The sequence below is a fragment of the Colossoma macropomum genome, unplaced genomic scaffold (assembly GCF_904425465.1).
Source record: "Colossoma macropomum unplaced genomic scaffold, Colossoma_macropomum, whole genome shotgun sequence".
Classification (NCBI taxonomy): domain Eukaryota; kingdom Metazoa; phylum Chordata; class Actinopteri; order Characiformes; family Serrasalmidae; genus Colossoma; species Colossoma macropomum.
The window spans coordinates 5884097-5912037 of NW_023494789.1; the positions used below are offsets into that span (position 1 = coordinate 5884097).

The 27941-nt window shown below is 40.1% G+C and overlaps 1 protein-coding gene across 9 annotated transcripts in view; it reads left to right on the forward strand.

Moving 5' to 3' along the window:
* The window catches only part of dock9b (dedicator of cytokinesis 9b), a 136238-nt gene that overhangs the window by 35822 nt on the left and 72475 nt on the right, over window positions 1–27941 (forward strand). For 8 of the 9 annotated variants that reach the window (XM_036569875.1, XM_036569880.1, XM_036569881.1 and 5 more), the window contains exons 2-4: window positions 15542–15658; window positions 21827–21916; window positions 26276–26358. In XM_036569875.1, the coding sequence (XP_036425768.1) occupies window positions 15542–15658; window positions 21827–21916; window positions 26276–26358 (290 nt within the window). Of the gene's footprint in view, window positions 1–5427; window positions 5801–15541; window positions 15659–21826; window positions 21917–26275; window positions 26359–27941 lie in introns of those variants that run through there. The other variant, XM_036569876.1, reaches the window with a different exon arrangement.

A 27941-nucleotide genomic window follows, 5' to 3' on the forward strand; every position in this document is an offset into this window, starting at 1 on the left:
CATTTTTTCACAGTCGCCTTCACCCACATGCCGTGCCAAAACAGCAGGCTGTGATTGGTTGTTTAAGTCAAATGGCATCTTCCTAACAAGGTAGGCGGTTCATGTCCAAGTTAAGTGGTGAAAAGTATCAGACACTTTGGAAGTTTGGCTTGCGAGACTGGGTGTGCAGCAACCTTTAGCCGGCTGCAGTAGTCTTCCAATGATTCCTTCTTTGATTCAACAGATGAAAAACAGAAAAGAAACCCTGACCAAAATACAAGATGCAGACTCTTTACTTCCCTCTAGTGGAGCATATGAGAATCAAGAACGATGAATAGAAGCTCATATTAATATCGGAACTCATACCTTAACATTAGATTTTTTTCTCAAAAAGCCTGACCATCTCTACCCTTAACATCAGCCAATATCATCAGCCAACCAATGTATCGGTCAGGCCCTAATAAAAACAGAAAGCTGCTTCACCATAATAGTTGATTTCAAACTCCAGCACACGTTCTAATCTTTATGATAGTGTAAGAGTGGTCTTCTATATCATACATTAACTGGGCTCCTCCCTGTAGCTGCTGTCTCCGAAGACGTCATATTGTTCTGAAAGACGTGCTCTCTGGCTGCCAGCTGTGTTCTGGAGCTCTAAGGGGAGCTGGCTTTGATTCAGGCCCAGCCATGAAGCTCCCGATGTGGGCTGGGCGTGTGGGATGAGGAGGGGGACCTAAATGTTTTTGCTCGGGTCTGTGGACCCCACCCTGGCTCTGTGCCAAAGAGGCCTGTCAGGAGCCTCCCTGATCATTACATCAGCCCAATTATGCAACTCATCAGAGCTAACTCTGTACAAGCTCAGGGTGGAGTGGGCCGCAGTGCCTGCATGTTTACGTGGATCGACATCTGGCTCATACTGGCTTCATCAATTGTTGGTCATATGGTTCGTATGAACAGCCAATGCTTTCATACACAAACTCATGTCCAAACTCCAGTTTATTCAGAGAAATGCATAGTGGTGCAAGTTGTTGATTGCAGTCTTGACCAGAGGCCGTGTTTGGCTATTGTGTCTTTATCTCTCTGTGTTTTGTTGCTCAGAAATGGAGGTTCCAGACGCTAAATATCATCCCCTCTCCTGCTTCCTCTTCCTCTGTCTGAGAGACGAAGGGAGGGGTAATGGATGAAGCGTCTGACTGTCGAGTGACCTTTAGGAATATGCCACAGTGCTGAATAGGAGCAGATAAGTGTGTGTGTATGCATTAATGTCTGTCTGTGAGTGTATGTGCATCATCATGCTGCGTAATCCGTCTGAAAAGAAAACCTAGTTTATATTATATGAATAGTTTTTAAGATGTCAAAGTAAAAGAAAGCGCTAAGACAGCTGAAATGCCAACAGAGTGAGACATCTGAGAAGTAATCTCAAATTCGCGTTCCGTTTGGGGTGGGCAGTAAAATCTAATACCAAAATATTTCAGAGGGCTCACGTTTATTTTTCTTGTATTTGATTTTTTTCCACTGAGATCCGCCTTATCACATTTGATAATTGGCTGCTGTGTATTGTGGCTCATTCAAAAAGCAGTCCAGGCTGGAACACACCTTACAACTTGAAAGTGAATGGTTAGGGGTGCACTGCTGTAGACTAAATAGGCGGATATACAGTACTGTGCAAAAATCTTAGGCCAGTTGGTTGTAACCTGTAGTACTAGTGAACCCATCTACAAGTGAAGCAGCCACTGTATCTCGAATTTCGAAAACCAAGCATAAACCAAATCGAAGTGAGAACAGCAGGGAGAACCTAGCGCTAGGCCTTGGGTACGTGGGAGCTGAAAACAAGCAGCTACAGTTCTGTGTTGTACGTTCAGACATTTCATCAAAAAATCTTAGAGGCTGGATAAATTACTCACTCGGAGACTAAAGATAATGTGTATGTATCAGAGCCTAGCGATTTGAGCCTGATATCCAATACTTGGTAGCTGCCAAACACTATGTTTACATGGACTTAATAATCACATAACTGCAGAAAATCAGATTTTGTCAGTAATCCGATCAACATGTTTACATGCACTTGAGTAATCAGATAATGGGGAAACTCCAGGTCTACATGAGTCAGACAGTAATCGAATTTCTGACTCGCAACTGGCCCATAAACTCACAGAAGAAGACGTGACGTAAACGTAATGTAAAACTCAAACTTTATGCCGCAGCTTTTTTTTTTAAAAACATCGACCCACTTTACCTGAAATATGAACATACATCATCTAAAAGATAAAGAATTTTTAAATCCTTCATTTCGTAGAGAACGTAGTTAGTAGTTGGTTGCTCGCTTATTTCTGGTACCGTGGTCTGTTCCACACATGCACAGACTGAGAAATCCGAAAGAAATCAGAGTAAGAGTTCTCATGCACTGAGAAATCAGATTACTGAGCTAAAATCCAGCTCTCTTTATCAGATATCTTGATCAGATTTCTAGATTGGAGTATGGTGTTTACATGACCATTTGAATGATCGGAAATCCGTTCATGTAAAGGCACTCAATGTCAGCCATCTCATTAGTTTAGTCAAGAAACTTTTGACTATTGAATTGGTTTAATCTTGTGGATCACTTTTGCTTTTGTGCTTTTGTGTTCAGCTGTGTGGGCCACAAGTTGCAAAGTGTTGGGAGCCTCTGTCTTCTGGGAATATTGAATGTAAAGCTGTTTAACCGGTCAGTAAACAGTACATTGTGATTTGATATCCGTCAGTTTGTTAGCTTAACCGTTTCCAAATATCTCACTGAGGAAGCCCAGTGTTTACGGTCACCATCCAGTACTAAGTTTGTCTAATCAGTTCGTTGCTTAATTAATGATAGAATTGAACAAATCCATGCGCTGGCTGGAGTGCAGCAAAAAATCAAACCTGTTTTATTCCAACTGTAGCTTCACTAAAATATTTTTGTTCAGTTTTCATTTGTGTTTATTCTGATGTTATATAGTGTTACTGGCAATATCACATAAAAAGTCTCATTTTTGCCTATGATGTAGGTAGGGCTGGGCGATAAAACGATAACGATAAGTATCGCGATATAACCTTTCCTCGATAGAGCGATAAGACAGGTTTGATAAATGTTCGATATAATACACAGTTCTCACATTTCCATGTTTTAGCGAAGCCCTGATGGCGTTTTCTACTGCAAGGAAAGCGACACTACTCTGCTGTCGCCAGGAGAGGGCGCACTTCAGAGTTTTTCGACTTGATTAGAGAGGGAGGAGGCCACGAGTAAAAAAAGGGTCGCCAAATATACTTTAGCAACGGCTGAAACGCAGAGTTATACATTCCCTGTTTGAGTGGAGCGACCGGCGATCTGTTCTCCTGTGACCGAGTCTGAGTGACAAGGTCAGTGGTGTAACTGTACTGTCCTACAGCGAACTCACCTCTTTACTAACATCCTAACAGCTTTAGCAACGTTAAATCACGTCTGCAGCGCCGTGTTACAGCGCCAAACCGTCATATTTTAGTATTAGTGCATTCTCGAGCAACGAAAGTGAAAGAAAGAAGTGGGTTCATGTAAATTACAGCCCTGATTTAAACGAAAGTAAACTGAGGAAGCTGTGAGGCATTGGAGAGCGGAAGAGCGCTATCTTTCCAGGCTAGCTGTTTTTAGCTGCTGGCTAATTGAAGCAGCGCTCCAGCACAACACGGTGAATTGATGATACTGGAGATCAAACACGACACAAAATCACCGCTTTCAGTTTAAACCTACCTAAAAGGAGGACTCTGTGACTGATGTGAGAGATTCACACTGCAGATAATGCTTTTACACAGCGAGCGTCAGATATACTGCAGTTCACCTGCGTAAACTACTACGACAGCATAGAGAAACCCAGTCGGCGCTAGCTGGTGTCTGAATACTGTGATCTGCTCGACATGGATGTGGTAGGAGTGACAGCAGTGACCTACCGAACCGAGTTGACGTTGTTGAGAAACGTTTAGCACTGTTGTTGGCCACTTGTTTAGTATTTGTAACGGGGTAGCCGAGCGCTCGTCACCAGACAGCTAAAAATAATCTGTTTTCTTTCTTAAATCATGACTATTAGAAAAATTGCAGCTGTGCTTTTCCAGCTGATAAAAACAGCTCAGAAACTTTCTCCCACTCTCCCATGACAGATTTGTGAAACGTTCCACTGTTTGCCGAGTGTTTGTCATGATCTGACCATAAATGATACTTTAAAACCACAATTAACCACCCAGGAGCAAAATCAGCCTTCAAATGTGAAAGAAATAATGATTTGACATTTATCGTGGTATGTATTGATATCGAACGATATGAATTTTGTTTATCGTGATAACATTTTTGGCCATATCGCCCAGCTCTAGATGTAGGTTATTCACACAGTGATCAAACAAACTCCCAAATAACTTGAACAGGGATGCTTAGAGCTTCTAATAGCTAACTGGTTGTAAAGTCCACCTCTATTCGGTTGTGCAGTCCACCTGTATTCGGTTATAGATTCTGAAATTTGCTGGGAGTGATTGAGCAACATTAAAAAAAAGCACCCGCTGACTGAAATCTGATTTTGAATTTTAATCGTAGCATCATAGTATGCGTTTTTTGTTTACTTTTATTATTAGGAGTTATGATAATGCACTTATAGGCGCTTATAATGCACTTATTATGAGCTGTGATGTTTGTATTATTTTTTATTTATCTTATGTTTTCTAAGAAAATGACTTATGTCAGTTATCTCTTCAACAGTCAGTGTTTTTTTTTTGTGGAAGTTAATGGAAAAGTTTTGTTAGCATTCTTTTTTAAATCTGTATCAAAAATGTATCATCTCATTATTCAAAAATGAGCAATATGTATCGTATCATTAAATTTGTCTGTCGATTCACTCCTAATAAGCTTAGTCTAAATTTCTTTTAATAAAACTTACAGTTCATCATAGTTTAAGGACTCTGAACCCACAGTATGCCCAGAAAAGCTTATTTTGTTGCAATTTATTGTGATAACGATAACATATCGTCATATTCCCCACCCTTACTTCTCATTTTGACTAATGTGATGTAATATGATTAGCTCATAGCTCTTGTGTGATGCTTTTGGCAGAATTGTTTATGTACTGAATTTAACTGTAGAAAGTGAAAAGGGACTTTCCATAGTTTTTCTGTCTCTTTTGGTCTCTCTTTGCCAGGTGACCTTCATTTTCCAAAGGTCTGGCGTCCTCACTGATACCTTTGCGTGTTCGAAGATAAAAACTCCCTCCGCTGTAACTCTGAACTGCGGTGACGTGCTGGTAACAAAGTCTAGATCTATGCTCTACAGAGCCATATGCTGTGATTAGACAACAATAGCGCACGCACACACACACATACACTCCCTCGCATCCCCCTGACTCACACACACTCCCTCGCACAAGAACAGCTGTGTGAAGGAGTGGTCACCTCTCACTGCTGAGAGAGAGAGAGAGAGAGAGAGAGAGAGAGGGAGGGGCTGTGATTGGAGTCAAAGAAACACAGTCTGAGAACTCCATATATCAAACTTCTGAGAGTATGGGCGAGTGAGCTTAACAGAAAGAGAGAAAGTGTGAGAGAGATAGAGATCTTCTCCGGCTGTAGCTGTGGTGTTAGTTCGTGCTCAGAAGGCAGTGCTGGGCAGAGCCTGGGTTTATGCGCTTTCTAGCTCATTTTCACTCACACGGCATCACTGACACACACCAGGCTGTCGGGCTGAACCATGCAGGCCAGGGGGGGTCGGGCCCCCCGTAAGGAGGCAGTGTGTGAGCAGCCTCAGCAGGGTAGGACCCCGGCAGAGATGGAGCTGGATGGGGAGCCAGGGGCACCAACAGGGGTGAGTGGTCTGGAGAATCAGAAGCTTAAACTCAGAACTTGTACTCTGATCAAGTGGCATACAGCGTGGACTAGTTTAGAAATGTAATAAAGTAAAATAAAGCAATTTTTTTTTTTAATTGCAGTTTTTTCAGACTTATTAATCTGTACCTGCTATGAATTATTCAGTACATAATATAAAACTAGCGTGTAAGTTTTATAGTCATATGTGTCAGGAAGTGTGGGCCACATATAGGTCCCCAGATTAAATCATCCAATAAAAAACAGGATTAGCCTATCAGAGCCTCTGTGCTTGTGGATACAAGGCATGTGCTGATATAAGAAAGTTGTCAATATAACTACCTAACCGTTTATCATGGTTCACAATATTGTGATATTTTAAAAAAGTATAAGGCAAACATGCATGTGGTGTTCTGAATATTATTTTAACAGCAATATCAGGGCTTGATGTTATTGTTCGTCCACTTGTTTAGGACAAGTGAAAGTCCTATCGACTTCAGAAAAGGCTTCAGGCTAAGCTAAGTGACCTTGGACGGTAAATTTCATCTGACATTCGCAATTATGTTCCTTATTACTAGATTAATTACGGTTGTGTCCAAATTAAAGATGCTAGTTTACTAGAGTCACAATGTTAACTGAACTAGGCTTTATTATAGTCTATATATTATATATATAATTATAATTTCACAAAGATTACGCGTCAACTCGGTGTTGGGCAGCGTCTTAAAATGACAGAACGAAAAAGCGTAGCTTTTATTAATTTACTGTTTTATTTTGTTGCTGTTGTTGGTATTATCATTATTGTTATTATTATTGATGAATGTAAAATAACCTTTATGTAAATAAAAAACAAAGTAAAACGAGGGGAAAAATACCCCCAAGCTGTGCATCAAACCATCCCCTTGACCCGGTTTAACCACTTACTGCGGTTATTTTCCTTATGGTTATTTATCCACGGTTACTCAACGAAGAGGACTGGTCTAGTTGAATATGTTCCTTATACCTTCTTATCGCTGCTGTCGGAAGAAAACCTTGTATCTCCATTTTTGTCGTTTTTTTTTAGTTTTTTTACATAATTTGAAAATGTCTGTTGCGCTTTATATTGTGTGTAAATTTCATGAAGAATGGACCAAAAGAAACGACCCCAAAAAGCCAGAGTACCCTGATACGTTTCTGTTATGGTTTTGATTGTGTTTTTGTAACTAACACTAATCTTTGGTCTTGTCTAATCTTTGTTTTTCTTCCTCAAACCAGCTCAGGGCCTTCGTCAGAACAAATTTAAAATATCGCTGCTGTCGGAAAAATAACTTCTATCTCCATTTTTGTCATTTTTCAGTTTTTGACATAATTTGAAAATACCTGTCGCACTTTATATTACGTGTACATTTCATGAGGAATGGACCAAAAGAAATGGCCCAAAATTACTTGGAAAAACATCTGGATCCATTGACTTACATTAAAAGTAAAGTATGTTTTTTCCTTCTCCTGTAAAGTTACCATTTTGGAGGTACGTGTTTGTTTTCCAACAACACCGTTAGCCACTATCAGCCCTTGTCTAAGGGGCACACTTTGAGGCTTTGAGTGTGTGTGTGTCTTATTAGAGTTCTCTGAACTTGTGAAGTGTCTGACTACAAAAGAACCCTGTTTGTTTAGGTGAAGTATGTGCAGGATGTGTGTGTGTGTGTGTGTGTGTGTGTGTGTGTGTGTGTGTGTGTGTTTGTTGGAAAGTGAGAAAGCAGAGTGTGCAGGATTTACAGCGCAATTAAACAGGGCTGGCTGTCCTCCTCACATTACGAGCCTCCTTTAACTACAAGTACCATGCAGGTTTAATTAAAGATGTGTTTTGCTGCTCCTCCTTGCATACCGACTAGTTATTGGAGTCTCCACCACCAGTTAACTCACTTAAGAGTTGGACTGACCTGTGTGTTTAAGTTTAGGCTGTGAGAGAGACTCAAAGCTAGGGCTATCACACACAAAAAAAACCCACAAACGTTAATTAAAATTTTCTTTCTTAACAATGATCATGCATATTTTGCTCTCTCTTGCAGTAAGAATCAGGGCCTGATACCCATTTTTAATTATTTTTTGTCACATATTGTTTTTTTTATGAAATCTTTTTAGATTGTTGTGGATTCTTTGAAAGACTGCATGGTTTGTTGCTGTTCCATTAGGTCCATTTTTAAAGTTTGGCCTTTTTTAAAACACTCAATACTATAATCATCAAAATAATTGGTAGATTACTTGATTACCATCGATAACGAATATGACAGACCTTATTTAAAAGTAGAGTTTGAAGTTTAACCCTGTATGTGGCCAGGTCCCACTGGCAGGCCCAAAGTTTTATTACACACTTTTATAACCTAAGAACAGCTCAGCAAGTTTGCATTAAATTCTCAGTAGTTACTGAAAATTATAAAATGGATCGTTCCAGTCCTAAAATCTGATTGGCTGTGTTGTAAGCCATTGTAAAATCCACGATATACCACGGCTATGACCACCTCACAGCAACTGAGCTCTGTATCACTGCGCCACGGCACAAAAAACCCTTCTGCTGTTAATGGATTAATCTTTTACTCTAATGCTGAACCCGTTTTTTGTTTAAACTGAGGGGCTGAAAAACGGCAATATAAAAGTCTAAAGAATGTCACCTGAATGTCTTACACGCTTCAAATGTCCATGTTTCAGTCAGAAGTAGCATCAAACCCAGGCTGAGTCCCAAACGGCTCTGTACTCCCTAAGTAGTGTGCTAACAATGAAAGTTTAGAAATTCTAGCTTCTGCTGTCAAATATTGCACTGCTTGTGAAGTATGAATGTGGATGAATCCCAAATGACCATTTCTAGTGATTATTTTGCATTGTTGGGCTTCTGAAGTCAGTATTTAAATTCCTACGTAGTGCACAATGTAGGGAACAGGAAGCCGTTTAAGATTCAGCCCCAGCGTGAGAAAAGTGGCGTCGTCAGACTGGCAGAAGACTCTCTGTGGTAATTTTGTGACCAAAAGGTACTTAGAAACTGAAAGTATTTGCTATGTTACATATGTTCACTGTCATATGAAGAGAGTTTAAAAAAATCGTGAAACGTCTGCAGTTTACAGTGATTGGCGACCGAACGTTCTTCTCCTCGTTCAGCGGTCAATGGTTGCTTAGCAACAATACCGTACTGTAAAGGAACTACATTTCTTGGCGGAATACTTGTTTATGTCGATTATTATTAATAATGACCTAATAATGAATAATTATCTAAAACATTGTGTATTTTAATATATAGAACACCCTTCCCTGTGATGAAATCGCAGTAACCCACAGCCTCTCGTGGCTTTTTGCTTTAATAAGCCTTTGTATGAAATAAGTCTGGGGTTTTTAGTGGTTAACATTGCAAGTTTGTTAATAAACTGTTTTACTTAACAGACATTAGGGCTGCTCAAAAGTGTGGTCCCTGGGCCAAAGTTGTAAGCACGTTTGATTTGGCCCACCAGAAAGTTACTGTAACCCGGCCCCTTCATCCAATGAGAGAACAAACATTTTTATTCTACGCAGCACTTTTAACTCAGTATTGTAGATAATATCATTCATAATGAACAGCTTTGTATTAAATTAGAAATTTTCGCTAGTGGATTCAGACTTTTGGACCCCACTGTGTTTTTAACTTTTATTTTCCTTTTAAATTACATTTTAGTAACGAAATGTGGTTCAACATTTTCTAAAATGCATTTCTACCTGTCTGTATGTTGCTTTGTCTTTTTGGCCCTTGGCTCTCCACAAACATTGCACTTTGCCCACCTGAGACAAGAAGTTACGCCTGTTCTAGACATAACGTGTATGTTGTGTGTGTGTTGTGTGTATGTTGTGTGTGTGTGTGTGTGCGCTAACTGCACATTAACCAGGCTTAGCAATCCTTTAATTAGGTTCATATTGCATTCATTAGAAGGTGTTTGCGTTGGCTGGGCGTGATCTGTATCCTCTATGCTGCAGTCTAGTGGCTGCTGTCCAGTTTGGCCTTCTTACTGATACTTTAATACATCAGCCGATTACAATTTCATTTTAAGGGGCCAGTGAGGATATGATGCGTGCTGGCGTACAGTGTCATGATGTCACGCTTGTCATGCGAGGAGTGTGTGTAAGCAGTGTGGAGTTGTTGGACAGTTCTGAGGTCTCCTCTGCTCATGTGGTGTTTGGAACGGAACTGCCGTTTGAAAAGGTGCTTGAGTTGGCGAAGCGCTAAAAATATGGAGATGTTCAACAGTCGCGGGTGAAGAATGTGTGTAAGCTCTTGCCAGGCTCGGTGATGGACTGATTGTGTCTAGACTGATAGACTGATGTAGGCTAAGAGCAGATTGATGAGTGTTTTGTTGACAGCGGGGTTGGATTGGGCCTGATTGCCTGTAAAAGAATGCTTTTAAACCTCTTCAGGGTTTGAAGTGCTTTAAACCTCTTTCCCCACATGCAGAGGTTTAAAAATGAAGCACTGGAGATCTATAACGTTCCATTTTTGTATGGAATGAGGCCAAGACGTGCTACACACACACAAACACACACGTACAGACCCCCTATGGCTGCAGTATGAGCTAGTTTGTTGCTGTTATAGACTGTAGTAGCCAGAAACAGCTTAAAAAAGGAATAAAACACAGTTGGTTTGCTAATTTTAACTAACCCTAATATAATCTTCCTAAACTGGTTAGAACAAAATGAAAAACCAGTTAATTCTGTCCTGTATGCTATATTAAAGTGGACTCTGAAAGCTGTTAGACATGGCAGTTGATAAGTAGGGCTGCAACTAATGATTATTTTAGTAGTCGACTAATCTGACGATTATTTTTTCGATGAGTCGATTAGTCAATGATTATTAATAAATATATAATAAATATATTATTATATATTAAATATATTAATAGCAGGTAATTTATCTGAGGTTAACAGTTGATTTACCTGATTGTTATGATGAGAAATAAGTCCAAATGCAATAATAATTGTCAGTAGAGTTTGTATAAAATCGTACGTAATGTTAAAGGGGACATATTATGCTTTTCCCGTTTTTTTCCTTTCCTTCTGTGTGTTTTATAGCTTTTTGTGCGTACAAACGTTCTGCAAAGTCACAAAGCTCAAAGTTCACACCAGAGGGAGAAACTCTCTCCCACTGAAACCACTTTTCTCAGCTGCCTGAAACTCCTCGTTGGAATTCCAGCCCTTTTCCTTTGTTACAAGATGACACAATCTCATAACACGGTCCTTATTGCACACCTACCAGCAAGCTTGGCACGGCCTCACACAGCGCATAGCAGCTACTAGAGGCTGGGAAGAGGTTGTTCAGTTTTGTAGCCATGTCGAGAAGACGCTGACTGGACTTTAAGGATCAGACTCTGGCTCAAACAGACAAAGCAGAACTGACGCCATTGGAAAAATAGCCACACCAGTGTTTACAGCTACTCAGAAGAGAAGGATCTGTCTGTAGACTGCAAGACAGGGGTGGAACATGTAGAGGTGGAAATCATCTGACTAGTCAGAACAGAGTGAGTGAGCTGACCAATCAGAGCACACTCGGCTCATCTGGAGTGGGGGTGTGTAAAGACACAGGAGCTCTAATAGAGCATTTCAGAGGAAGGGGGCAGGTGGTGGGAGCAGAGATGAACTTTAAAAATGAGCATAGTCTTTCTGTTTAGTTTTAAAACATTTGTGCATAAATATGCTACATAGAACAAAAAAATAATGGGCCTTATTCATCACCGTTTCCACAAAGATCCTGACATCCAATGTTTTCTTGTTTAGGATTTGTTCTCAGGTAAGAACAGAATCTACACACACTCAAGAGCACAAAGGTGTGAAGAACACGTCATGAATCTGACGTAGACTTTTCGTAGGACATTTCTCAAGAACAAAATTAGGAAAAACTTAGGAAGATATTCGTGAATGAGTCGCAATGTTATTAACGAGTAGCAGAGATTTCCAATTAGAGGGGCTTTTCAGCCTGAAACCAGCATTTAATGTTGAAACATGAATTTTTGTCATGTGATGTACTGCAGTGCAGCATTGTATCCCTCATCCCCTTCGGTTTGACAGAATTCAAGATTTCATTTCGTTTTTGTGTTTTTGTCCATCAATGTTCTTTCACTACAATACCCAGCACGCATTAGGAAACCCCCCCACCCCCCACCACCCAGCTGTGATATAGAAGCTACTAACTACAAATGTGATATTCAGTGTATTCAGCAGTGATGTGAGCTCTCTGGCCAGGTTGTGGAAAGAAAATAACAACACACTCTCAAGTATCTGCCTCAGAGTGCTTGTAGTTTTTCAGAAGTTCCTCCCACCTTCAAGATGCATCATCGGAAGGTCCTCTGGTCTTTTGTGCTGGAAGATCTCGCACCACATTTTACTGCATCTTTACCGCAGGATGAAACTAGTCATGTCTACAACATGTGTAGCGATGGATGAATTTTTCCTTTGGCCAGAGTACCCGGATACGTTTCTGTTATGGTTTGTTATGTTTTTGATTGTGTTTTTGTAACTAACGCTAATCTTTGGTCTTGTCTAATCTTCGTTTTTTCCCTCAAACCAGCTCCGAGCCCTGGTCAGAACAAATTTAAAATATCGCTGCTGTCGGAAGAAAACCTTGTATCTCCATTTTTGTCGTTTTTCAGTTTTTGACATAATCTGAAAATACCTGTTGCACTTTATATTATGTGCATATTTCATGATAAATGGACCAAAAGAAACGGGCCAGAATGACTTGGAGAAAAGTCTGGTTCCATTGACATTGAAAGTAAAGTATGTTTTTTCCTTCTCCTGTAAAGTTGTCAGTTCCTCTGACAACAGCGATATGATATCAGTCTTTAATATGCACAACTATAACTAAAATGTTTGAAAATGACCGTTTCAACACAGTTTTGGTCAGTTAAAAACATGCCCCTCAAATAAACGTGCACACAATAGCAGGGCGTAGAGCAGAGTCATTAAGAAGGAAGACTCCAGTGTCTGAGGATGTTTTTTCTCTTGCCGTGATTAGTTGCTTCCACCACCCTACAATATCTCTGCCTGTTTTGTCTGGTATTTGTGTATATCTGCTGACCTTTATTTTTCCCTTATCACTGATATCAGTACCAAAGGCTTAATACATCTGAGGATGGAGCATAAACCAGAGTGATATACATTACAGTTACACTGTTGACTTTCTGAATGCTCGAGGCTTTTATTTTGCATGCTGTGTTTACTCACTTCTGAACCACAGAGGATTGTGACATCTGAGTGTGAGTGTGAGTTTGTGTATGTGTGTGAGTGGCAGGATGCTCCTCTCCCACGAGGGCGTCATCCTGTTTGGAATGTAGACAGTATCAGCTCGGAGTTCTCGGCCAATGGGAGCCACGGACAGAGTTCTGTGGTTCTAGTCTGCGTATGTAGCTATGAGGTCACAAAGGGCCCTGTCATGGAAACGGTTCCCTGGGGTCCTATTGGCCAGCAGTGGCTACCGCTGCTGGTTGTAGCCAATCACAGAGCACAACAGGAAGCATACACGCACACTGTGCCTGGTACAATTAAACACAATACTCATTCATGTATCTCTCTCTGTATCTCCCTCTCTGAGCCAGAGTCTCTCCAAGTTCCTCACACATATAACATCCGCACACACACACACACACACACACACACACACACAATGTGAGTTCAGTTATCTGGATGCAGTCATACAGGCTTGTCGGCCCGGTTACACTTGCGTTTGCCAGTGAATTTTAACGAGCAAAATTACATTCATTTCATTGCAGACTGTAGACTTCTGGGACAATTACCTTTTGCGTCATGTTCAACTTTGGTGAACTTAGAGACACAAATTTGCATCTTCTACCAAGAGTGCTGCGGCTTTTGTTGTGTTGACCTCTAAAGTTGTGGCCCTTCAGATAGCAGTGAACCTCCAAAATGGAGGAAATGCTGATTAAATAAGTGTCTAAGCATGAACCTTTTTCTGTTTCTGCCCCACTGGCAATTAACCCTCTACTGCACTCGTTATGAGAGCGATTAAAAAAATATTTCATTCACTTTTGTTGCATAAAATTGACATGATTTTTAAATTCAAAAACATTTTTAAATAATAATGTGTGCAGGGGTCCTTTTGGGGTATGTTACCCCGAAGCAACATTGTGCGACAATGGGAAGAAATGATATAAAGCTGTGTTCCCTGAAGTGGTGAGATCTGGCTTGTGACTGGCTGAATCCATTCTACTGCCCTACAATGTTGCTTCAAGGCAACAAACATACTTCTGCAAATTCTCATAATGAAAAAACAAACTGATACTTGTTAAAATGTTTAAAAAAAGTTTGAGTTTCCACCAAGAGATAGTATGACCAAATACATGCTTTTTATTTTTTTTTGTCATTGTCGTTAAATATGTATAATGTTAGTGTAAAGTGAGGAAAATGGGTTTGTTGCCTGGAGGCAACATCGTGCAGTAGAGGGTTAATATACACGTAAGAAACACTGCATGACCCGTATTGTTATCTTTTGTAGTTTTACCTCTTTAAAAGAGTTCACAAGGACATTTTTGTATCAGTAAAAAAACACACACCTCAATCCATTCATTTCAGGGATGTGACAGCAGATGGTAACGCATGGCATGGCTTGAAAATTACACTCTGTTGTCTGTTAAAAAGTTTACCAGAGCTGCATTTTTGACAGAGCGAACTCTGGTGTATGCCATTTGTCAGCCAGTAGGATATGGTGTGGTGCAGGAGTTCAGTCAGTCACATCGATTGTAAAGAAAGTGGAGGAAAAACTAATCATTGTAGTGACCTCACTGTGATGTCCAGCTTTAAACATATAGTAGGAGAGTGACTGGTTTAACTAAAACACAGTTCTTTTTGGCTTGTTTTTATAGAAAGACCAATGACTGGCCGCAGTTTTCACGTGTGAGCTTTCGTGTTTGAACGAGCTTTCCATTCACATCTGTGTCCACCCAAAACAGACCAGCAGGGTGTTTTTTTTTACGGATATCAAAAAATCTTGTGAATAGAGCCAAAGTCCTTAAGTCTGTTGACTGGGTGGCTATCTTTGCAACATCAGTGGGCAGTTATTCTCCACACGTGCGTAACCAGCAAGCTGATTAGCTCTTTTTCTTGAATATTGGAACTTTCTAAGCAAACAGACACCATATTGAGCATTACGAGCTTTCCCATTCATATTTCAACCAGTGACCGGGATCCATTATAACATCTCTGATACAGCCTTAGGTAGCTTGCTAACTGCGATGTTAGCTCCTTGGCTAACTGCAGCTGCATACCCACACTGCTGGCAACCATGGTGATCATCTACACTTTTTGTTACAAATTAATGTGTAGAACTATGTTGTGGTGAGTTTTTAGTTATCTGACATTTTTAATGTTTATGGTAGGTGAGTTAGCCAACCTGCTAGCTGATGTTTTAGCTACTGCTACCAAACATGTTATCTACACTTTCTGGGCACGTCTAGTATAAAATTGTCTGATATAATAATGTTTACTTTTGTGTTGTTACTGTTTTGATTGCACCAACGTGAAGGATTTTTATGTCACTGATCTTCCTGACCAGCTCGCCGCCGTGCATTACCCAATTACTAATATAATCAGTAATGACGGCCCTACAAGCATTTCCTTCTCCGAAAGTGTTATTATCTCTTGCACATGGAGAAATGTAAGGCTAACCAGTGTGTGTGTGTGTGTGTGTGTGTGTGTGTGTGTGGGTGTGTGTGTGTGTGTGTGTCTGTGTGGGTGTTCTTGTCAGGTGAAGCCGAAGGTGATTGAGCCGCTGGACTATGAGAGTGTTTTGGTGCAGAGAAAGACTCAGATCCTCAGCGATGTTCTGCGGGACATGCTGCAGTTCCCCATCGACGACTTTCAGGTGAGCATTCCTTCTTTTGCTCCATCCATTCCATCTCTTTGTCACTCCATTCATTCATTCATTCATTTGTTCATGTATTCCTTCATCCTCCTAGGCCTCTATCCCTCTATCCATTCATCCATCCCTGCATTCATCCATCAACTTGTCTGTCCCTTATATCATCCCTTTATGCATTATATCTACATCTGTGCAGCCTTACCTCCATTCATCTATCTCTGTAACCGCCTCTTCATTGTTTGATCCATGCATCTGTCCGTTCATCCATTCCTCCTATCATCCTTAAATGCTTACATCCCTCCCCTCCTTTCTTGTTTTGTTAATTAGAGGTGGGTAATGTGATGCTAATTTAACAATTTTCATGACAGATTTTGTTATTGGCATGAAAAGTAGGCTTTTGTAAGCTTATTGTGGATATTGCCCATCCTTCAATAAGACTGACCAACTGCATGTTTCGTTAAGATCCATGTTTAGTCCTGTTTTGTTTGGTTTAGTCCAGTATATTATGTGAAATGTTGAATAAATATTATTGTACACATTGTTTTGATAGTGGCCGTTAAATAAGGCTCTGCTACTGCATCGTGTCCGCATGCCAAAATATCATGATACATATTGTGTCCTTGAGTATCGTGATATGATATTTTTGTCATATCGCCCATCCCTATCGTCCATTCTATCCATTCCTGCATTCTTCCATTCGGCATTCATTTGTCCATCTATCCATTCCTTCATTTATCCCTGTATGCGTCCAGTCCTCCACCAATTTATCCACCCATTCCATCTATCCATCACGGCCTATGCATCCTTTCCTTCTGTCCATTCATCTTTTTACTTACTATACTGGATTAAGTACAGAAAGGCAAGTAGTGCTAGTGCAGTAGAGAGTAAACAAAAACACCAGACAGGCAGATGGATGCTTAGATGGATGAAAGAAGGAACTAATAGGTAGACCAATGCAAGAATGGATAAAAGCATATAAGGATGAAGGGAAAAAGGGATGATCAGATGGATAAAGAGATTGAGGGATGGGTATAGAGACAGATGAGGATCTATTCCTCTGTTTACTCTTCTAACACTTAACCCTTGTGTGGTGTTGATGTGTTTGTTACTCAGTGGTCTGGTGGACCCACCGCATTGTTTTTTAAAAGCAAAACAGCCACAACAATTTATGTAAAAATAACAGATGTTTAAAATGTCACAAGTGGTCAGCGTAGGGTTCTCCTTTAGCAGCTGTAGCCAGTCAGCAGCCTGTCCATGTTGTCCACCCTCACACACACACACACACACACACATATACAAACACATACACACACAGATACATACACACACTAACTGCAGGCCATGTAGGAGGAGAACAGAGTGAAGCTGGTAAACATGGTAAACACTGAAAATGGGTCCCACAGACCTGAACACCACACAAGGGTTAAACCATGTGCCAGTTCACACAGTTCACACTGTCGTATTTCTCTGTCTACGCACTGCAGGTCCATCCACTTGTTTGATCACGTCTTCTTTGCACAGAGTATTTAATCAGATGTTTCAGGCCCAGAGCATTGAGTAACCTGTTAGCACAGCTGCTAGAGCACAGGATGGCCTCTCGCTGATCACTGTAAGCTTTGGCTCATTCTCACAGAGACAGAATTCGTGCTCCAGCAGAGATCTCCACACTGTCTGAACTTACAGGGGCCAAATTTCCCCTCAAACTGTCATGCAGCCTTCAAACAATGCTATTTCCTTATGAGAGATCATCAAATGCTTTTCTCAGACTCAAGTTTTCCACTCTTTCTTACTTTCATTTGGATGTGTGTGTGTGTGTGTGCGTGTGTGTGTGTGTGTGGAGCTGGACAGAACCTAAAATGAAAGCTTATGGTCCAAATTGCGATGATCTGCTGTTGTCATCATGCTTTCTGTTCACAGAAGAACTCTTAAAGCTCTTCTGTGCTGCAGACCCAGGTGGAGTTATTACTGGACGTATTCTACTCACTGTAATACGTTACTGCTTTTGGACACCTTTACATTCCTTTAGAGTGAGCGCTGTTATATGAGCTAGTGTCTGTTTTGTGAGTTGTGCAGAGAACCACTGAACCACTGAGGCCAAGGGCAGCACCCAGAATGAGACGTATCACCTCTCTCATGCATTAAAATTCATAATACATTATCAGAATTGGGCAGAATACTGAATACATTGTATTAAAAATATTCAGTAACATATTTCATTGTAGTACACAAAAAGTAGCACATTCAGAAAATACGTATTATACATCCTGAAAAGACACACTGTGGAAATCCATGCTGTTGTATTTTTCCTTAATTCACACTGTTTTTCACTGTTATCTGGTTAATATGTTTCATGAAAAAATCTTTCTGAAATTCTCAAAAGTCCACTGGTCCTCCTACAGCACCAGTACAGCACCACTACCGAGCTTCATAAACATGTCCACTACTAGAGATTCTCCAGTTCAGTCGTCCCTCAAAAGAGCTCAGTAACACTGAGATAAATAACTGATCATCTCATTGATTTATCAGTCTACTCAGGCTTTAGCAGAGCTCAGTAACACTGAGATAAATAACTGATCATCTCATTGATTTATCAGTCTACTCAGGCTTTAGCAGAGCTCAGTATCACTGAGATTAATAACTGATCACATTGATTTATCAGTCTACTCAGTCTTTAGCAGAGCTCAGTAACACTGAGATTAATAACTGATCATCACATTGATTTATCAGTCTACTCAGGCTTTAGCAGAGCTCAGTATCACTGAGATTAATAACTGATCACATTGATTTATCAGTCTACTCAGTCTTTAGCAGAGCTCAGTAACACTGAGATTAATAACTGATCATCACATTGATTTATCAGTCTACTCAGGCTTTAGCAGAGCTCAGTAACACTGAGATAAATAACTGATCACATTGATTTATCAGTCTACTCAGTCTTTAACAGAGCTCAGTAACACTGAGATTAATAACTGATCACATTGATTTATCAGTCTACTCAGGCTTTAGCAGAGCTCAGTATCACTGAGATTAATAACTGATCATCTCATTGATTTATCAGTCTACTCAGGCTTTAGCAGAGCTCAGTAACACTGAGATTAATAACTGATGATCTTACAGGAGAATGAGCTCACAGGAGAAGGAAAAAACATGCTTTACTTTTAATGTAAGTCGATGGAACCTTGATGTGCCGTTTGTCGTTTGTTTTAGTCCATTCATCATACAATTTACATACAGTGTAAAGGTCAACAGGCATTTTCAAATTATGCCAAAAACTGAAAACGACCAAAATGGAGGTTTTGTTCCCACAGCAGCGATATGTATTAATAAACATGTTAGGGATACCAGAAATACCAGCACTGATGGTGTTTAAAGATCATTTAACGACTGTCTGTTTTTTAAGTTGATAAGTATTCTAAAGGCTTTCTCCTAAAAATGTAAAGGTGACTGTATTCTGAATATGGCCTCTTCAAAATGCTGCTTCATTTCTGTATTCCGAATATGTATTCCCACTACTGTATTCTGTTTCATCCCAACCCTGATCGTTAGTCACACACATACATACACACGCTCTCGCTCTCCCACTGTCTCTCTCTTCAAACACACACATGCACACACACACACACACTCTGCACCCACCCACCCCCAGCCTCCTGTTAACACAGTTCATACCACCCATAAATGGAGCAGTGGAGAACCTCCTTAGGGTCTTGGTACAGTTCAGTGTTCATTTCCAGTACGTTTGCTTTAACCGTCAACACACAAGCCCACACACGCACAAGGTTGTTGAGCTGATGGTGAACAGGGTGAATTTTTATGGCTATTTCAGATTTCTTTAATGGCTGATGGCTGATTTTTTTAACCATTTTTCAGACATTTTTTATCAAGAGTCATTCTATGGAAACGTCCTTTTTTGTGTCCCTAGCGTTTACATATATATTACACTTGAAGACCATGTTAGGGCTACATACACACATGCATACATACATCATCTAAACCGCTTATCCTTCTGGGTCGCGGTGGGGTGCTGGAGCCTATCCCAGCTGTCATTGGGCGGAAGGCAGGATACACCCTGGACAGGTCGCCAGTCCATCGCAGGGCATGTTAGGGCTACAATTTATTTATATTTTAAAATAAAACAGTAAGGTATTTCAACAATTACACCTTCTTGAGCCTCAATTTAACAATATTGGTTTTTAAATCAATCATACAGAATTCCAAGCAACACAGAAGAGCTCGTCCTCACAGTCATGTGTAAAGGCGGAGGCCATATTTTGAGGTAAAAAACATGTTTTTCTGCAATTTTAATTAAAATAATCTATACATGACTATGAAATATATGATTTAAATGTCATAAAGAAAACAAATACCAAATAAATCTTATAAAATATATTTTGATCGTTGTGGTCACCAGGAGTCGTGTCACTGGTGTTACTGCTTAACAAAAAAAATCTCTTATTTTGAAATAAAAATCACACTGATGACATCACGACTTCCTTTTACCTGTTTTCTGAGGATCTATGAAGAAAAGCTCATGGTGAGTCCACTGTGTCTTTCAGTTATCAGAGATTTTCTCATTTAGCTCATGATTTCATATGAAGCTTTACTTGAAGTCACTGGTGAAGCAGTGACCTACTTTATTCTGAGGTAACTGTAAAAAAAGAATACAAATTGATTAAATTACATATTTTAGTGGATAATCCATGATTGACAACACGGGGTTTGATGCTCTGTAGCAGTCATTTTGTAAAATACATTTTTCACTGAAAATGTCTCTGGTGTTACCTTTCTTATGTGTAACACCAGTGACGATCAGTAACACCAGTGACTCCTATGGATAGATGGATAAAAAAAGTGGACATTTCTGTAGAATGACCCATAAACAATGTTGTTGTGTTTTTGTACTCTTTACACACTTGTGTTTTGTTTGTTTAACCTTATCAAACCAAGCGTCTCTGCAGTGATCCATTCTGAAATTACATTATGTGTAAGTTTCATGATGAATTGACCAAAAGAAACAGCCCAGAATGACTTGGAAAAACGTCTGGTTCCATTGAATTACATTAAAAGTAAATCATGTTTTTTCTTTCTCCTGTAGAAATGAATATTTTGGAGTTACAAGGTTTTGTTCTGACAACAGCAAAATGCAACAACAGCAATGAAATTATGCAGATAAATTAACGTCAGAAGTAGCAACGTTTTTGCGTCGGCCAGAAAACATTAGGGTTAATGTATGCACTGATATGAAGCACATAGGCTGGTGCAAGTACTTGATTGGCACACATTATTTACATCAAAAAATCTTAAAAGAATAAAAAATTAGTTGCTCAATTGTGGTACTAGACAATTTCAGACAGGCGTCCCTATTGGTGAAGCTTACTCAGGTGTCACTGCAAGCTCCAGTAGTTTGGTTGCCCTCGTGTAAAGCTTGCAGCCATTCTCACATACCTGCATACTGAGCAGCTACAACCTCAACCCCATTCTAAGTGACTTTAGACTGATAAAGGCCCCATATAAAAACATTTGAGGCTGACAGATTTGGTAAAGCATTCTCTTCACAGTTTGTTCAAGATCCTTCATCATCTAGTGAAATAGCTCACTGAGAAGGTAATTTTTTGTTGTGATCTCTCTTTAAAGACCTATTTAGAAGCAGTGGACCGAGTGGTGCTGGCTAATTCACTGTATGACAGGCTTTCTAGTGGACTAGTGTCAAAGTGCCTGAAGCTGTGTGGGCATACGCATGCAGGGTTTCATTAATTTGATGTGGAGACATGGCCTAGCGTGGCCCATTTAGGTGTTTTTATTATGACAAGGACGACAGGTTGGACATCCTATTATGTCATAAAATACACCAATATGTCTGAAATTACAAACAAAGAGACAGTAGATGGGCAAAACCAACTGGTATCATTAGTATCAAGTCCTGACATTGGCAACACACAAGCCAAGCATTTTTCATTTATCTTCAGGGTAAATCTTTTCTTTTCTTTATTAACCCCTACATCTGCAGACTTATTCAGTTCATTTTCAATGCTTTTCAGGCTTGCTCAGTAACTAAAAGTGGGAGCGCATGCGGCTCAGTTGAAGCAGTTAGGTGCACTCATATGTGCATCGCTCTCTTTAAGTCCGATGAAGATGCTCTGTCTGAAACCTTTGAATACTGTGTGTGTGCAGATGTCGACTCTGAAGCGGCAAGGAAGGACTCTGCACCCCACCGTCCCTGAGGGAGCGGAGAAGAGGGCCACCAGCCTGTTCGTCCAGGAGGTGAGAGACTCACTTGCTCTGTATAACACCTAACACATACAAATGAGACTGAGATCAAACAGCATTGACAGACAGACAGACAGAAAGGCAGACAGACAGATACGTAGATAGACAGATAGATAGATAGATAGATAGATAGATAGATAGATGGTAAATGGATATATATATGTATGGATAGATAGATGGTCGATGGATAGATGGATGAATGGATAAAAGCATACAAGCTACCTGGACAAACAGATGGATGGATGGATGGATGGGTAGATTGATGGGTAGATGAATAGATAGATAGATGGATGGTAAATGGATGGATGAATGGATGTATAGTAGGGGTGGGAATCTCTAGGCATCTCACGATTCGATTCGATTACGATTCAGAGGGCTGCGTTTCGATTGTAAAACGATTATCGATGCATCTTTTTTTCTATATAGCATTTATATTTTCTCACTGTGAGCTCAAGTTTCGAGTTCACGTTTCAAGTTTATTTGTCATTTGCACAACATGTCAGGACATTTATGCATTGAAATGCTTGTGGTGAGGCTCAGCTAATCACTCTACAGAAAGTAAATAAGTAAAAATAAAAACCAACTGAAATTAAATATACACAAATTATATATACAGAATGTAGAGACAATAAACATTTTAAAGTGACTAAGTGACTCTGTTATTGTTAATTAAAGTGACTTGGTACTTTTAAAGCAAAGTATTTGTAATGATCCATAATGAATTTACTTCCAATATCTCTTATTAATAAATCAAATGGAAGTAAACTAGACGGCTCTCATTCAGTGCTCTTGTTTGGAGCACGAGAAGCTGCTGCCACTCATCTGCGATAAAATGCGCAGTTACGGTGAAATAAGATCCAGTGGTGATGGATGTCCACGCAGCATGTTACAGCTATTCTACCCGTTTTCTTTAGTGATTTTATAACTTCGGTTTTGGTCTCGTTGTAGAGACGGTGGGGGGGGGGTCGCTGTGTCAGTGAAGTATCCCTGAGATGGGTCGTGTGCAACAAAGCGCGAAAGCCCTGTTTCGCAACGACTGAGAACCGGCGTGCAGACTGCAGGTCACATAGCAGCGATGCGTCATTCGCATTTATTAGCAGCGCAGTTGGTTTCCTGGTTCGTTAAATCTGCAACGAGAGACTGTCACACACTAAAAAGCTTTCGATTTCTCCCGTTCCACCTTAAATGGTGCCGCATTTACATTCGGCGCCTCAGTCAGAATTTAAGGTGGAACGGGTAAATTCGAACAAGAAGCTGGAGAATAAGAAGAGACTTCAGCCTCGTAAAACAGTCGAACGCTGAGAGACATTTAACTGATCAACTTCTGAGGAAAGGTTTTCTGGCGGAGATGGGAGGAAAGCGGCTAAAGCTAAAGCTTAAAGCAGAGCAAAGTAAATCTGCGCTCTCGTTTATATTGTTTAGCCTATACTAGGACATTAATACATACTGAGACATACTGGACGTTAAATGTTGTGGCTCCCAAGGTGGTTTGATTTTTTGTTGAAAGGTCAAAATGGCTCTTCTTATCATTTGTGTTGTGACTCCTGATCTAACCTGGCTTTAATGCAGAGGGAGCCGGTCGGATTTCTCACTCATCCAGTTGTGTTTTTGTTGTATGCCGTCACAGACTGTCCGGGCGCCGCACTTACCCACTTCCAGTTCCGCCTTTTGCGTTCCGTCAACATTACGTTATAAATTAAATATTTAGAAAATCGATTTTTCACGTTTGTGAATCGATTCAGAATCGTTCATGTCCGCATCGTGATGCATCTAAGAATCGATTTTTTCCCGCACCCCTAATGTATAGATAGATAGATAGATAGATAGATAGATAGATGCACAGACCGAGAGACAGAGACGAGTTCTGTGGCTCTAGGAACTGTGCTTTGCCTCACACATTCTTTCTTGTATGAGTTTCTGAGCGTGTGTGGGCTCTGGGGTCATGCCTGGTCAATAAGGAAACATGTAATGGTCCTTGGCTGTTGTCAGAACGAAGCATAAAATGATATTTCCCCTCACTTATGAGCTTGATGACATCAGTAGAAGCAGCTGCAGGCATGCTGGCCTGAAGCCAAAAAACTTTCCAGTTTTCACGAGTCCACACATCTGCCCGGAACCTACGCTGTGCGCACCGTCCGCCTCCGTAATCCCATGACACTAACCTTTTGAAATATGGTCCTTATCACTTGGCCCTAAGCACATAAAATATTGCGCTCATTTGGTCAGTTGAGTAAACATTAAACATTACTCTCCATATTTACATAGTGATGATGTGATAGCCTGGAATTAGTGCGGTTGAATCTGGGCAGCAGCAAAAAAGCAAACAACATCAGTCACATAAATGTTTGCCCAACACACATGATTTAAAGCCAGTCATTGTGGTTGGTTGTAATGTTTTTAGAATGCAGATATTACATGAAAATAAACATCAGCTCGTTATGTAGATTATTTTTCTTTGTTAAGGAAGATTCTGAAGGCGTAAAACAGCGATGTGGACAGTTACTGGTTCACTGTGGACTTTATGAACTCTTTGGCTGTTTAAAGCTACACTACGCAAGTTCATTTGGAGACCTCTCTGGTGGAAATGTGGAATTGCACACAACATGCGGAACAACATCTTGTAGCCCGGGGTTGTGCTTCGGACCCTTCCCTGAGCGGATGAATCTGATGATTGTGAGTGTGTTGAAAGAGTATTCAAAGAGAGAACTCAGTCCAAACTTGGTGAGGGACGTGTCTCCAGGGGATTGTCCACTGATGCCATCATATCTTCATCAGTATAATGTTGATTTTGTGTTTGAGCCCTAAACATCAAGCCAGACCTTCTCTTTAAGTGTGTGCAGGTGACGTTATGATGTAAAGATGTATGATGTGGACTGAAAAACTCCCACAAAGTCTAGGGTTAGATACTGGCACTTAAACGATGTACCAGTGATGGGGATATCGATACCTATGACCGATACCACAAAGCAATTTCTCACACGTACCTGAACGGCTGAGCTGCTTCTTTCAGTAATCACTTGTCTGTCACGATGTGGTCACTTACTGTCTGAGTTAACGTTATTGAAAGAGCGGAAGGAACCGCCAGACTCTTTGCTTAATGATAGCCTTTAGCCTTTAATATAGCAGCCTGCTAGCTGGGTCTGTGCATCCACTAGCCCTGCCTGTGGTGCCCTCCATCGGTCAGCTGGATCACTCAGCTGCGGGGGCCCGTCGCTTCAACCAAGCCAGAAAAAACACTGCAAGTCGCTGAGACTGACAGCGTGAACGATGGTGATATTTACTGAACTGATGCTCAGAGATGTAGCACAAGTTAACAAGACACATGCATGACAGTTCTGTTTTTAACTGTTCTGCACAATAAAGATATTTCACGTTTACTTAAGTTGTTAAACATGGCTCTTATTATTACTAATTTTATAATAGTAAATACTAAATACACATAGTAAATAAACAAAAATAAGTTTTCTTAAGCATCTAATAAATATAATCCGAAAAGTAAATGCCATCTAGCCAGACTGAGTATGTTGTATTTGTGACACAGAAAATAGATTTTACCAAAATAACATTTTAAAAATGTATTTGTATAAGTATCAGGACTTGTATGTGAGTTAGGTTAGATAGGGTTAGTATCGGTATCGGTACTCGTTATCGGCCGATTCTAAAGGATCAGTTATTGGTATCAGTATCAGAAGGGAAAAAGTGGTATCAGTGCATCTCTAATTTCAGGTCTTACAGGGTGACTTGCGGCAACACACACATACCATGTTTTAGTTTGGTTTTTTTCCCCTCTCTTCACTCAGTAATGGCTTTTTAAACGTTGACAAAATAATCTTACATGCTGTAGCTTTAAGTTTAGAATCCTTAGAGCTCTGACAGCTCATCTGCTTGCTCTCTCTCTCTCTCTCTCTCTCTCTCTCTCTCTCTCTCCTCCCTCCCTCTTCTTCCTGCTAATCGGATTTGAAGAGAAGAAGAGGCATCACTTTTTGGAGACTGTAATCTTCACCTTATCCCTTTAAGAAGTGCTGAGCGATGAATACTTGTCTGCCAATAAAGCAAACAGAATTTTATCCACTTTAGCACAGTGCCTTAGGGACATTAGCGTGTCTTTATGCCTCAAATGCTTTAACAGTGATTACTGCAGGGATGCCACGCATAGAGAAAATCACCTTTACTTTCCAGCATCTGACAGAAAGCACTCAGGAGATGTGGAAAACACTTTCGGTTGTTATGCTAATTAGATTAACGTTGGTTAAGTAATAAGCGTGTGTGTGTGTGTGTGTGTGTGTGTATGTTTAAAATGATGTTCCATACATTTAACATATCAATGCTGTATGTCTGTTCGTTCCTCCACAGTGCATCAAGACTTACAACTCAGACTGGCATGTGATTAACTACAAGTATGAGGATTATTCTGGAGACTTCCGCCAGCTGCCCAAGTAAGAGTTAACCTCTGACAACCTTAGACTGGCTTTACATGGTGAAACCTTCATGCAACTTGTTGCATGTTTTGACTTATATGCAACAAAATTTCAATGCAACTTGACAGTTAGAAGCCATTCCAATGTAATAAAAGTTGCATGCAGCACATTCAGTTACTCTACCACTCTACTCTGCCAAATTAGCAGGCTGTATTAAAAATAAAATATTTTTTGGCCATCCATGAGGTGTAATTTACATGTTTGCAGCATCTTTATCCTCGTTATATATTTTTTCTGGCTGTCATTGCTGTTTTTACTACGTATAGGACCTACACAATGTCTCGCTCATCCTGTCTTAGAAGCACCAGTACATAGTGGACTATGTCTCACTCTGTTCTCAAAAAATAATTTTCTTTCCTAGGATCATAAATGAATCTGAGATCTGTGTAAAATTGAGAGAGATCAAGAGAAAATAAATCTAGCTTAATCACATAAATCAAATAAATAATGGCACAAACAGACGTTTAAACAGCCGTTAGCATTCGCTATCATGTCAAGGCAGCTTGTTACATAAACGTTAGCTTTAATAAGACAGGTTTGTGGTTGTGGTTCAGAAAACTGACAAAACCTAAAGCTGCCAAACTTGCATAAAGTCAATCAGGAGGATTGTTCAACATGATGACAATCACCCAATAAATCATTGTTTTATTTTCTTGTCCAATGATCCAGTGACTTTACTGATTGTTCAACGTGATGATGTGATATGTTATCACTCTTTTGATTGGCTGCTTAATGAAACTTGCTTCGTGAAGTTGAAGTTGCATGCAACTTTTGCAGCAGAGGTGTGAGTTATAATGTAGATATTAAGCAACCAAAGTTGAATGAAATTTCCGACGCGCAAAGATAGCCTCATGAACCTGGCACACGAAGTTGACAGTTGGCCGTCAGTCGTGATCAGGCTGTTGGTGAGAGCCGGTGGCTGACCGTTGCCCGTGGTTTGTGCAGTATGTCCCACATCATTGGCTCTAGTTAGCTCTTGTCTGCGCTTTTTTGGCCGACTGATATTGGGTGTATGTCAAAATAGCCTGATTTTTAACTCCAGTGCGAGTAACGTTTTATCACAAGGGATGGACATTTGAACTATTTTTGGTGAAATTTTAAACAAATAAAATTTGAGTATTGCGTTCTCAACATGAAAAAATACTCACTCCTTTCATGGACCTGAACTTTTTATCATATAATTATGAACACTCAGCAGCCAGGCATTTCAATTCACTTTTATACAAGCATTTACTCTTATTTTTTTAACCTAGTAGCGTTATATTAGCATTATGAGATTTTATGTGGCACCAAGGTAACGGTTATTTACTTTCATTTTCACAGTCTGTTTTTTGCTTAAAGGAATAGTTTGGCAGGTATCCAATTTCCCACTTACTTCAGATATAGTCAATCAGCCAATGCAATTAGTCAATTAGAAAATTAAAACTTTACCGATGTGGGCAGCCATTTCAGACCAAACCAGGCCTGTTATTCACAAAACAGGACCGATCCCAGCTCAGATTCCTTTGTATTTATAAGTCATACTGTGTTCTATTTCACAT